The 12,886-nt window shown below is 35.5% G+C and overlaps 1 protein-coding gene across 1 annotated transcript in view; it reads right to left on the reverse strand.

Moving 5' to 3' along the window:
* Positions 1 to 12,886, reverse strand: part of CFAP46 (cilia and flagella associated protein 46) — a 76,533-nt gene that overhangs the window by 43,493 nt on the left and 20,154 nt on the right. The window contains exons 15-23 of the mRNA XM_074875640.1: positions 12,658 to 12,781; positions 11,615 to 11,745; positions 8,342 to 8,487; positions 7,689 to 7,822; positions 5,938 to 6,150; positions 4,485 to 4,698; positions 4,003 to 4,152; positions 3,177 to 3,284; positions 984 to 1,165 (exon numbers count right to left, since the gene is read on the reverse strand). Of these exons, the coding sequence (XP_074731741.1) occupies positions 984 to 1,165; positions 3,177 to 3,284; positions 4,003 to 4,152; positions 4,485 to 4,698; positions 5,938 to 6,150; positions 7,689 to 7,822; positions 8,342 to 8,487; positions 11,615 to 11,745; positions 12,658 to 12,781 (1,402 nt within the window). The remainder of the gene's footprint in view (positions 1 to 983; positions 1,166 to 3,176; positions 3,285 to 4,002; positions 4,153 to 4,484; positions 4,699 to 5,937; positions 6,151 to 7,688; positions 7,823 to 8,341; positions 8,488 to 11,614; positions 11,746 to 12,657; positions 12,782 to 12,886) is intronic.

The raw sequence follows: 12,886 nt of genomic DNA on the forward strand, positions 1-12,886 counted from the left end.
ATTTGGTTTTACGTATTTTTCCTCATGTAGCAAACAACCATGAATTTCAAAGAGCAGAATATTTTTTTAAAGAGAAATTATTTTTCAGAGAGAAAAATTAACAATAAATTCTAAGTGTTTCACGTTTATTTCAAACTTTCTACATTCCAACGAACTGTTACTAAAAGGAGTTGATTCCTTCCTCTTTTGATAAAATTACATTCCTCCACATTGGAGGAAATTATCAAAAAAAATAGAAGGATCAAAGGATATCACCTTTTTTATAATAAAGGACTTCAACAGATCCATTTATATACTAAAACTTTTTTTCTTTGAGATCAAAGTTTTATCAGTTAAGTAGGACACTGGGCTTTTAAAGAGATGAGTTACATGCCTATTGCACCAATGTGAACAGGTGGTAATAAAGACCATAAAAACCACCTGACACCAAAGCCTGGGATACAGTAGCCGCTATCGCCTATTCTCACTCACAGCTCCATCTTGTTCCATGAACTGTGCAGACCCTTGGTGTGTCAGAGCCAGTTCAGCACTGGAAGCAATTTGCATCAGCAAAAGAGCTAGAATAAGCTACTTCCTGCTTGGAAATTAAACAAGTGTGAAAAGGCCATGACTGCCAGAGACCATTTCAGAAAAGCAGCACTCCCCAGGAAGACACTCAAATGCACGTGTGTATGACCTGCTGACTCACTGGGGTAACAAAGTTCATGTATCTTCCTGAACTGGGTCCAGAGCTGCAATCTGGATCTCACACTGCCTTTTACTCAGGCTATGCTGTGGAGTTAAAACATCTGCAGTACTTATGCAACTGGTAATAACAGAGTCAGCAGAAGTAGGAAAATTTCGCATTCACCTGAAACCATGCAGTTTCTTTGTAAAAAAGATTCTTTCACCTTTACGTGATCAGATGCACTCACCCTATATACTCTTTCTTCAAAACTTAGTTCAAGTATATCACAGTATCATGTAAAATCCCATATACTTACATTTCATATTTCTTAGTATCTCTATTGTGGAAAAAAATCTCATCTGATTGCAAGACCCTTTTGGAACAAGTCATCACTATTTCATAGTCACGTGACACATATGCAAAATACGCCAGTCGTGTCAGTGTCTGCAATTCCACTAAGGAATCTGACCAACTGCATTCTAAAGCCAATTTCACTAGCTGGAAAAAAGAAAAAAAAAAAAAGGAGAGTTTAAATCTCAGGTTTTTATCATGCTCTTTTCTATAGCACTTGCATGCTTACAGCTGTACCTTCCACACAATCCACCTGGACATGGAACAAGTACCTGATAAAACAATCTAGAAAACCAAAGAGTTACAGCAATCAAAACATATAATAGAGAAGCATTGTTTACCTTGTAGTAAGTGCGCATGCTTTTTGACCAGCAGTATCTGCCAGAGCTTACTACATGTTCTCAGTCCTCTTCTGAAAATCAGTGGAACAGGACTTCAGAAATTCAGAGTCCATTTTAGTTAAGCCAAAGGTAAGAATGGAAGATAGAACTGGTTCTACAATAACAGTATTTCATGTGTAGTTTCATTATAGGATCTAAACATCTTTCTTGCTTTTGCATGTGTCAGAAAGTTCCATCTTTTTAAGATAATGGGAATTGCTAATGAATTGGTCAAAATGAGAATACTACAATACCGCACTCCAAAACTAAGCCACTGAATTAACAGCTACAGCTAACTCATAATATTTGGCGTACATCTGTAGATCAACTAGAATTAGATACCTATATATTTATAAGGACCTAGCTCCCAGTCTTCAGAAAGAAGGACATCTACAAAAGTGTTAGACAATGTCACCAGATTCCTAGCTAAATGGGGAAACACATCTTAGTCTTTTAAGAAAGCTCTTTACAGGAGGTAGAAATTATAAATGTGGTGATCAAACAGATAAGACTACAATTCACTGTTTTGAAAATACAGGGTATAAACCTTTCTACACCACCTTTACTTCTCTTGAATAGCCTGGTAACCAACAGGATCACAGGAAAAGTGTAGCACTATTCGGCATGAGTAATCATGGAAGACTGACTAAAAGCAAGTACTTTAAGAAACTATGCTTTGCATAAGGTTCAGCAAAAAGCCACTTCTTTAAATAGTAACAAATTGTAGTTGTGTTCTACCTTGCAACTGCCAAAAGTAAATTCACTAACATGAAGTTTTCTATTGAAATTCTGAATATTTCCAATACAAACTCCAAAATACACCTCTCTACAACCACCTGAAAGGAGGCTGTCATGAGGTTGGGGTTGGTCTCTTTTCCCAAGCAACAATTGATAGGACTAGAGGAAACTGCCTCGAGTTGCACCAGGGGAGGTTTAGATTGGATATTAGGAAAAACTTCCTCACTGAAAGGGTTGTCAATCATTGGAACAGGCTGCCCAGGGAAGTGGTTGAGTCACCATCCCTAGAGGTGTTTAACAGACACCTAGATGTGGCACTTCGGGACATGGTTTAGTGGTGGACTTGGCAGTGTGAGGTTAATGGCTGGATTTGATGTGAAGGGTCTTTTCCAACCCAAATGATTCTATGATTCTAGAAAGTTTTCTCCACAAAAATGAAAGGTCAGAAGTATGTTTCTCTGCAGAATTCATCTGAACCCATTATGCTCACCTGATGGTTATAGAAATAACATGAATAATTCTAATACTGGTATGCTAATGCTATTTGTTTTTTGGATAAATGAAAATATTCAGTCACAAAAATCTTTTACCTGTCATAACTATTCAAACTCTTGGAAAGTTTTAAAGGAAATAATGGTACAATAAAAGTTTCAAAATGAATTTTGCCTCCTTCCTAAACTAAAATCACATTTTTACTATGCAATTTCTTAAAATTCAGAGAATCACAGAATCATCGTCCAGGTTGGAAAAGCCCTTGAAGATCCTCCAGCCCATCCATGAACCTCACACTGACCGTTCTCAACTCCACCAGATCCCTCAGCGCTGGGTCAACCCGACTCTTCAACCCCTCCAGGGATGGGGACTCCCCCCCTGCCCTGGGCAGCCCATTCCAACGCCCAACAACCCCTTCTGCAAAGAAATACTTCCTGATACCCAGTCTAATATAATAATAATAAATAAATAATAATGATAATAATGATGATGATGATGATAATAATAATAATAAAAAATTCAAGAGCTAATAAAACAAAACTAAATACCTGAGATAAGCTAGGAACAGTGAAATCCATGAGACCCAAGCCATTGCATGAATACATTTCTAGACCAACAAGAATTCTTGCCATAGGATTTTGTGCTTCATCATTATTCTAAGCAGAAATAAAAAAGTCACATCAACAATATTGTTTTTTGCAAGTAAACATTAAGGACATTAATTGAGATGACAAAGTAATAACTATGTTTGAAAACCTCAATCTGCATTAAGCAAGTCTTCCTCTTTTTATTGTGTCCTTAAAATGGGGGATTTTATGTATGTATTTATTTTTAATTAACATTGTGAACTTCGAACTTCTACAGATGCTACATTAAAAAACATAGCAACAATACAATGAATGTAAATTCCATATATCACTGATGGATTCCAGTTTTACAGATATAATAAAATAAAAAGATAGGAATAAAATATTACTTTTCAACTTACTAGGTCCATATTCTATATATAAAGGGACCATATTAAAAGTTGATATAAATATAGCTGATTTTTCTTACCATTTTTATTATAACCATTTTATTATTTTAAATGTATGAATACAAACCCAACTTTGTTATACAGTCATCATATGACAAACATCACCATAATTATTCTTGGCAGCTAAAAACAGGAGGACTCACTGGTATGCCCAATGTGAAAAATTTCCTGGTTTACGTAAAGATTTATGGGAACTACAGCCAGAGTTTATTTTCACATTGATTCAAATATATAGAAGAACATACACACAGATAATTTCAATCATTATTAAATGAAGTTATTAATTTTAATTTTTCAAATAAGTGTCAACATTATGCAAGATTTCAGAGAAATAATACCTTCTCCTCAGTCCCAAGTTTCTGTTCGATCTGCTGCTGATGTAACTGTTTAGCTTTCACCCAAGTAGCAATGATCTGTTGTTGTGCAGCAATAGGTACTGTTTCGTTAGGTATGGTTCCAGTTACCACATCTAGGGCAAATTCACAAATCTAAACACGAAGAAGAAAAGAGAGACTGAAACACAGGAGAAATGTGGAAAGCTTTCTGTATGGAACTGGCCATCCATTAGTTAATTTAAAATTACTGTACATGCATCTCTAAGCCTAACATCATCTCCATTAAGCCAACCCATGTAGCAAATAGAAGTTACAGCCCTCAGCCCCAGTTAGAAAGGAACATCAGTGTGCATTTGGGGAGGACCTGTGCTGGCAGGAACTGTAAAAGATGGTAGCTTATTTTTTGCAAAAATTTCTAAAATTTAATTAATATGAATTGTAATATATGACATCAAAAAAGACTACAAAAAATGAGGGCTTTGTACCTGTAAGGCAGCTTTGATATCAGGAAGTCCACTGGGATCTACTGAAAAAGACTGGATCACATTTGCTTTTTCATGTTTCTTTGCCTCAGCTTTTCTACTCCTATCTGTTGCTGCATCTTTTTTTTTCTTCTCAGCAAGTTTTGGCTTTGGAATCCAACAAAGAATTAAGCCCCGAGCCAAAGCATTACATAATATCAATAAAATTGTGGTGCTTCTGTAGAAGTAAACAGAAATCAAAAACACATACTGCACCAGATGAAAATAAGAGGAAGTAATAAAGTTTACTTGAAAATCTCGATTTTTCTTAGAAAGTAAAATTATGGATGTTACAAAAAGTTTTCTCATTGGAAAAGCAGTTTAAATGGTTAAACATACAAAAAACCACAACCAACTTTCATTGTTTGCATCATATTTTTTTCAGCTCTTTATATAATTGAAGCTTTTATTTCCTCACAGGAAAAAAAATCCCTCATATTTATGTCAAACACATTTAAAATTTTTTATTAGTGGGCTGCCATGCTTAAGCCAACCCCCTCACAAAACCACTTAGTTATTACACTGTATTATTCTTCACGCCAATCAACTGCTGAGCTGGAATTACTTTATTTTCTTTTGAGACAACACGAACTGAATTATGACTAAGATATTATTGCTGATACATGCTAATATAAATATCAGAATTAATAAGCAGGTATTACCAGTCTTCATTTCTGCACAAACTGCACTTCAGGCTTTGTTCTCCAATACTCTTAAAAGAGCCTTCTTTGCTGCTGACCCTAATGGTTTGCCTAGTGCTGAGGTCACTGTCAATAATGTGCTAAAATTTCTAGGATTTTGTCCCACAGTCAGACTTTGCCTTGAGCATCTCCTCTCTCCTAGTCAATCATTTTCCCATTGCATTTACTACAGGACAGGATTTCTCTAAACCACTGTGGAATCTATGTTCTTATTTTCATGGTCTATTAGTGTGCACATTCCCTTTCCCCCCCCCCACCTCTTTTCTCATATATTTCAGAACCAGGACTAACCATCTTGCTTTGATTAGAAATATTTACAATTAACTATATTTACAGCATAATTCAACTTCAGAGCAACTGACAGCAAGCAAACATATGTCGAGCTGTCCTGAAAACCCACAGACTACGAAAATTTTCCTGATTCTTTCTGACTAGCTTAACAAAATATTTCACATGCATATGTTGCTGTTCCACAACGAAGAGAAATTAATATTGCTTAGTGTAAAGTTAATATGGCTTATAGTGAACAGTAACAAAGAACAAATAGAAAGAATTAAAAAGTCATTTTCACACCACAAAATTAATCTTCTGAACTAGTCTGTATATACCAAAGTTGTTCTACTACTAATGAAAGTCAACAATAAGTCTTTCACAGCACAAAGTGATTTACAATGTTTGTAAAAAGAGCATGTTCATAACCAGACATCTAAATTTACCCATTGTGCCCAACAGTCTTGATGGCTCCAAGAAGAGTCTGCAGATAATCCATAATTTCCCTCTGTCTTCCTGAAGAGATAAGATGTCTGTTGTAGTTTAAGATATACACCACAGCATTGTGAACAATCCAGGCTTCATTCAATTCTTTTCCTATTTCAGCTCCGCGTTGGAAGTTTTCCATAGCATATTGAGATAAGTAGTCTATCCATAAACTAGAAAATTAATATAAAGAAGCTGTTATTCCAAAACTTCAACAAAAGGAATTATATGGTAAGGTTAAATATGCAGTAGCACATCTCAATCAACAACAACAAAAATTTCATTTCTTTTCAGTTGCATTTATTAAGTCACCATCCATTAACTTATATATTACTTGGATGAGAAGATGACTCAGGAAAGGAATTAGTATCAACATAAAATGAATAGTCTCTGACACTCAAATGCTATTAGCTTAAAAAATAGCATCTATAGTTCATGCTTCATCTACATGTTTTTTTAAAATGTGTATGTGAATCCACACATCAGTGCTAGAAATCATTAAATATCCATGACAGGGCTCTACCTGAACACAGATAAAAGGCATTCCACTCAAGTGTTAAGGAGGCATATTCTTCATTTAACAACCATTATGTGTTATGACATTCACAAGATATCTCCAGATGTTCTGAAATGCTTAATTCATTTTTAATAGAATAATATCTTTTTAATATTTATGAAATAACTTTCTTCCAGTAACTTTATTTCTTTTCTTTTTCCTAATTATCAAGATGTACCATTACTTAGAAAAAGCAATATTAAAAATACAGTCTTGAATGACCGTGGTTAAGTCACAAAACCAAAAGCACAGACACAGGATATTACTATATCAACAACGGTATAGGACACAATAGCCCAAAGTGGTTTTTTCCTATGAGTTTTTAATCTGATTGGGTAAACTCAACAACAACTTAGTAGCAAATTTTGGAACAGAATCCTCATCATCTTTGTCCCTTGGTTCTAATCAATTTAGACTGTTTTAGTGAATATTTACAAACAGACAATGTGAGAGATTTACATAATCTTCAGACTTCATGAACAGACTTAGGGGACACACCCCTGAGAGCTCTTTCAGGACATGGCCACTGTCACAACAAGGTTAATGTTAGTATGAATGTGAACAGAAGAAAGTTTAAATACCACCTTCAGAATTCTCCCCCCTCTCCTTCTTCACAAGAAATAACCATGTTAGACCAGAAAAAAAACCAATAATTGCTCAATAATTCTACTCTGCCTCATTCATTTCATTGATTGGATGGAACAGACTAGTTTTGTAAACTGAAGTAATTCATTGTATGTATTCAGGTACTCAGACATCATTATGGCTACAGGAGCTATGAAGCAAGACAAAAGTTTTTTGATTTGGGGCAAGAGATTTCTAAAGATAGAATTTCATGGTCTAGATGTCAATACAACACAGACTTACTAGTTTTCAAGGTTGGGATACTAGTTTCTAGTTTCAGAGAAATAAGTGTTAAATGAAAAATAAAATGCATGCTCCAGAATGAAAGCAAACTAAAGAAAAGTTATTTCAAACTAATTTTTTACATTCTTATTCTTTTCCTTTTCCCATTACCATGGCTACCTCCAAATATGAAGCATCTGGTGACAATGAATTTTACCAAGAATAAATAACTTTTACAATTATCATCTGTGTGTGATAACAACAATATGTTAGAGTTCCCAGGTCTTGTTATATATCAAAGAAAAGCACCTGTATGTTTTCCATTCTGGATCACTTTCAGGAAAACATGAAACGTATCCTGGATGATACTGGCTTGTATCTTCTGGAGGTACAGCATGATCATTCAGTTCAACTCCCTGCAATCTTAATAAATGAACAGTTGCCTGGAAAAATACAGAAAAAAAATTTTTACCCAGGTTATCATTGTGAGAATAGACTGTGACTTAGTATTACTGTTGTTACCTCTTCAAAAATTAAAAAATATAAAATGCTTTTTCAGATGTTGCATAGGCATGTACAACTATATGAAATACAATGTAAAATACTTCATAACCTTCCAATCGTCTACAGCTAATTTTACTAAATCATTTCATTGAGGAAAAAAAAAAATATTTTAAGCATACTGGAACTTTAAGGATCCAGCAATATAATGTCACATGTCAAACATTTACAATAGAATTCCTTGTAAAAAAGTGTTACCACCACCTGCAGTGAAAGTATTGCTACAGTTACTTTCACACAGTATTTTGACAAAGATGCTTCATGAAACTACTGCTTACTTTAGTTTCATGGAGATAGGCAATAACTAAACTCAAAAGCTTTAAAGATTTATACATAAAATCATACATTAAAACAAAGTTAAATGAAACAAAATATGAATGACAGCTGTGTAATTTATTTACCTCTGCATTAATGAATCTTATTTCTGCTAATATTCTGAGTAAATCTCTTTCAAAAGAGAAGGATTTAGCAGGTAGTAATGATTCTCCTGGTAAGCTATCACCTTGATCATCATCCATCATAGCTGTACTAGCTTTCTTCTTCTGTGCTATAAATAAATACATCCATTCTTACTACCATGCAAATCAGAAAAAAATAGCCATCATTTTAAAATTTAAAAATCCCTACACATTCTTAAATCTACAAGAGTTAACAAGCACAGATTTAAAATTATTTCACTCAATTTTTTTTTTTTCATCTGTACAATTTATTGCACTCCACCCCTTTCTTCTCAGGCAGTGCTGAGGTATTGGTTACCTGTGATTTTGCTGCATTTGTGCACAAACTTCAATATCTGCAGCCAATAACTTGCTCCAGTCATAACATGCATACTGAAATTACATTAATATGAATATAACCCATCTAGCTCAATTTTATTGTTTCAGTGGAAGCGGAGCACTGGGCATTGTGTAGTGGCTAAAATCTCAGTGTGTTTAAATCGTGGATGGGGTTGACTTTCTGGCAACATACACATGAATAAAGAGAAAAATAGCATTATTTTTCTTTGGTTTAATAACAACAATAAAAGACCAAGATTATTTTAGTATAAACATGAAGAGTATAAAAGCTGTCACAGTGTGTTCCCTCTACATTGTTGGCCAATAGTGGGTGTTTGAGGAAAGGCATAAAAAGTAGGATACACTAAGCTACTTTTTCTCCTAGCCTATCATAGAATCAAAGAATCATAGAATGGTTTGGGTTAGAAGGGACTTCAAAGATCGTCTAGTTCCAACCCCCCTGCTATGGCAGGGACATCTCCCACTAGATCAGGTTGCTCAAGTCTCCATCCAACCTGGCTCTGAAACTTCACAGTTTTTCAGAATCTGCATCCAAGCAATCTCCTGAACCAGTGGTTCTTTTCAACCCATCAAGTTCAATACTCTTTGATAAATCTAAATTATTACTCTTAGTCTATTTTTAAACCATACTTCAATATTCCAAAATAACCTTTTAATTTCTTTTAAGTAGTAATGTTTTTGTCTTCTTAAAACCTACAGTCTGATAGATTGGATTGCTCTTGGTTCCTAGACCAATCACACGTATTTACTTTCTCCAGACTAGCCATGTTTTATCTTTCATCTCTTTTTCAAACTAAAGGGAAAAAGAAGTTACTTCCCAGAAACTCTGGGCAACCATGCACCAAAAGCATCATTAATAGGAAATGGTATGATCTTTTTCTGTACCTCTAGAACATCTTGAATTACTTACCTTTATTCAGGCCTGACAACCCAGCAAGCCTCTGTAGGGGCTCTTAACACTACAACAAATATCTCTGCCCTATCCTCAATATGATATATAGGAAAACAACTTTTCTCACCCACTAATCCTAGAATTAGTAGTAGTAAAGAAAAAAATTAAGTGAAACATGAAAATGAACAGTGCCAACTGTTCTCAGCAAACTTCAACCATAAATTAATCTTCCTGCCTTGAGTATCTACAAGCTTATTCACATTTCATTTAACTACAGATAGTATTCCCACAGTTAGAAACTGCCCAGAATAGATCACCTCAACTGCTCCACCAAATGCAGCATTGTTTCCTTTGCATTTACAGAAACATGCAGCACTTGGTGGAAGTATGAATGGGTTTCCAAGAGGCCACTCTACAGTTCTTGAGAATGGAGACCTTCAGGAAGATTACAATTATTGTTTGATTTCTAGTGAAGTTCTACCTCTGAAAGCATCAACTGACTTCAGCAATCTCTGACTGAATCATTTAAAACACTTCTAAACAGAGATGAAAAGTGTCTTGAGCTCCTGCCTACCCAGGAAAAGTTTTTAGACTGACACAGATAGAACTATAAACCCCTGTAAACATTCAGAGTATGCCCTATTTTAAGTGGACCTTGGAAACAATCTGAAGAAAAAATGTGGACTAGGTTCAATTAACATTGTCTAGAGAAAAAAAAACAGCGAACAGCAGTGTACTAGAATTTCATCTATTCTAAAAGGTGAGTTTTACAAACTCCCAGGCAAAAAAACCTTTAGCAGATACAGGTAAAAGTCAGCAAGCAGCTAGTGGTTTGAGAGTGCTCTTTCCCCAGGTTGAGAACTCTTTTAACATGTGTGGTGAGTTTTCAGCAGACCCTCAAGGAACAAGGCACAAACAATGTCAGATACCTCCAAGGAGCCACTAAGGGAACAAAGGGTAAAAAAAAATGTTACCACGTGAGCCTCAAAGTGACCAATAATCCATTTTTCTTCAGCTTCCTCAGGTAATTAACTATGACAGAGATGGATAATATGGACCTAGATAACCATTAGGGAACTAACCTATTTTCTTGGACAAGTAGATACATTTCTGTATCGGGTCTGGCTGAGCCAGAATTGGTTTTCCCCTGTAGCAGCCCTCATGGTGCTGTGTTTTATGCTGGGAGCTGGCAGGGTGTTGATAGCACACTGGTGTTGTGGCTACTGCTGAGTAGTGCTTACACAGCACCAAGGCTCTTTCTGACATTTCCCCCCCCACAGTGGGACGGGGTGGGCAAGATCTTGGGAGGGGACACAACCAGGACAGCTGACCCGAACTGACCAAAGGGATATTCCATACCATATGACGTCTGCTCAGTATAAAGCTGTGAGAAAGGAGGAAGGGGGTGGGGTCACCCTTGGTCCTCCGAGGCAACCACTACGCGTATTGGAGCCCTGCTTCCTGAGAAGGCCCGACATCGCCTGTTAATGGGAAGTAGAGAATAAATCTGTTTTCTTTTTTTTGCTTCCGCGCGCGGACCTTTGCTTCGCTTTGCTTATATTAAAACTGCTGTTGTTTTACCCACAAGGGTTGTTTTGTTTTCCTATCTTATTTTCTTTCCCTTCTTTGCCCTATTGAGAAAAAAAAGGGGAAAGGGGGGGGAAGTGATAGAGCGACTTGGTGGGTACCTGGCATTTAGCCAAGGTCAAACCACCACAATTTCATATAAGTACTTTTCCTTAGCACTCGTGAAACACTTCTGAAGGCAGAGTATGGTTTCAACAGAAAAATGTATTGACTGATTTCTAGATTCGCAGCTAGAAAGAATATTTCATGTATGCCAACATGCAGAGAGAGACAAGAGTCTCAGGGAACTCCAGGAATGGGAAAGAAGAAAATAATAATGTTGGCTGATTCCTTCAAGTAACTCTAATAAATGAGGAAAAAGTTCTGCATACAACATTCAAAATAATTTGTTCACTTACTTTTTCTAGGCTTTGTTACCTTCCTAAACAAAGTATCATCGTACAAGAGACAAAATCTGCATGCTGTGCGGCAGACATCCCACACTTCTTGTTTACGTGCAACTTTTGCCAAATCTGCCCAAAGTATAATTCTAGCAAGAAAAAAGCATACATAAAATTATTTCATAAGCAGGATTATCTTCCACACTTCAGGTTCAACAAAAAAACCACAACACGTCAATAATGATGGCCATCATAAATAAAATTTTAAATCTAATAAAAAAATCAATAAATAGAAGAGTTATCAGTAGCAAAGATAACACTATTTGAAAAGATAAATCCCCTCAGCAGATCAAGAGTGGGAAAAAATTCTTGTTTTGGATAGTAACTATACTGAAATTTCAAAATGTCTGTGACACCCCTAATTATCTAAGATAAACTAAGTATTTCAAAACTGATGTTGAGAATTTCAAAATAAGTCTTGAAAACAAGTCTGGATTTAGAATATTTTAGAATAGAATTTAGGTTAAATTTCATCACAAGAAATTTTAGTGCAGAAAAAAACCACCTCCTTTTAAATAAATAATGATAAAATGATATACAAATAGTCAAAACAAAACCTGTGATTTTCCTACAGATTAATTTTTCTGACTCTCAGAATGGACTACACCATTTCTTTATCAAAAACATTGTAGCATGTGACGTGGTACAAGGACCTAAAAGATCCCTTCAGCAAAGTTTCAATTGCTCAGCAAGTTACTCAGTCTTCCAGCCTTAATCCACTCATTCTTCTGTGTGTTCAGTTCATATCAATAGAACAGGTGAGTTTATGTGCTTGAGAGAGCAAAACAGAAACAGCGAAAGAATACAACTATGCATAGCAGGAGAACGTAATGGAACTTTTCAGACATAAATTTAAACACAAGCTTAAATGTTCAGGTCTGGCTGAAGTATTCAGCCTCTTACAAGGTATTGTCAAGTAACGTAGCAGCTGCAGTAAGAAACCTTCCCATTAGAGACTTCTACACAAGACAAAAGAGATCCTTCTTGTCTACAGTAATTACCTCTCTCTGTCATTTTCATTTCTTAAGTACTTCAAATGCTCATCAACTTCCGCTACACTTTTAATATGATGTTCTGCTTTTGCACAGAGGTAGCTTATTTGACTCCTACTTCTACCTGAGGAAACTGGGCAAAGAAAAAAGAATTTGAGGTTATTTTTTAAGTATGAGAGATGAAAAAAATCCACATGAAGCATATACAATTTGATTCATAACTACTTTCTGAAACATT

This window comes from Strix uralensis, chromosome 7 (genome assembly GCF_047716275.1).
Source record: "Strix uralensis isolate ZFMK-TIS-50842 chromosome 7, bStrUra1, whole genome shotgun sequence".
Taxonomy (NCBI): domain Eukaryota; kingdom Metazoa; phylum Chordata; class Aves; order Strigiformes; family Strigidae; genus Strix; species Strix uralensis.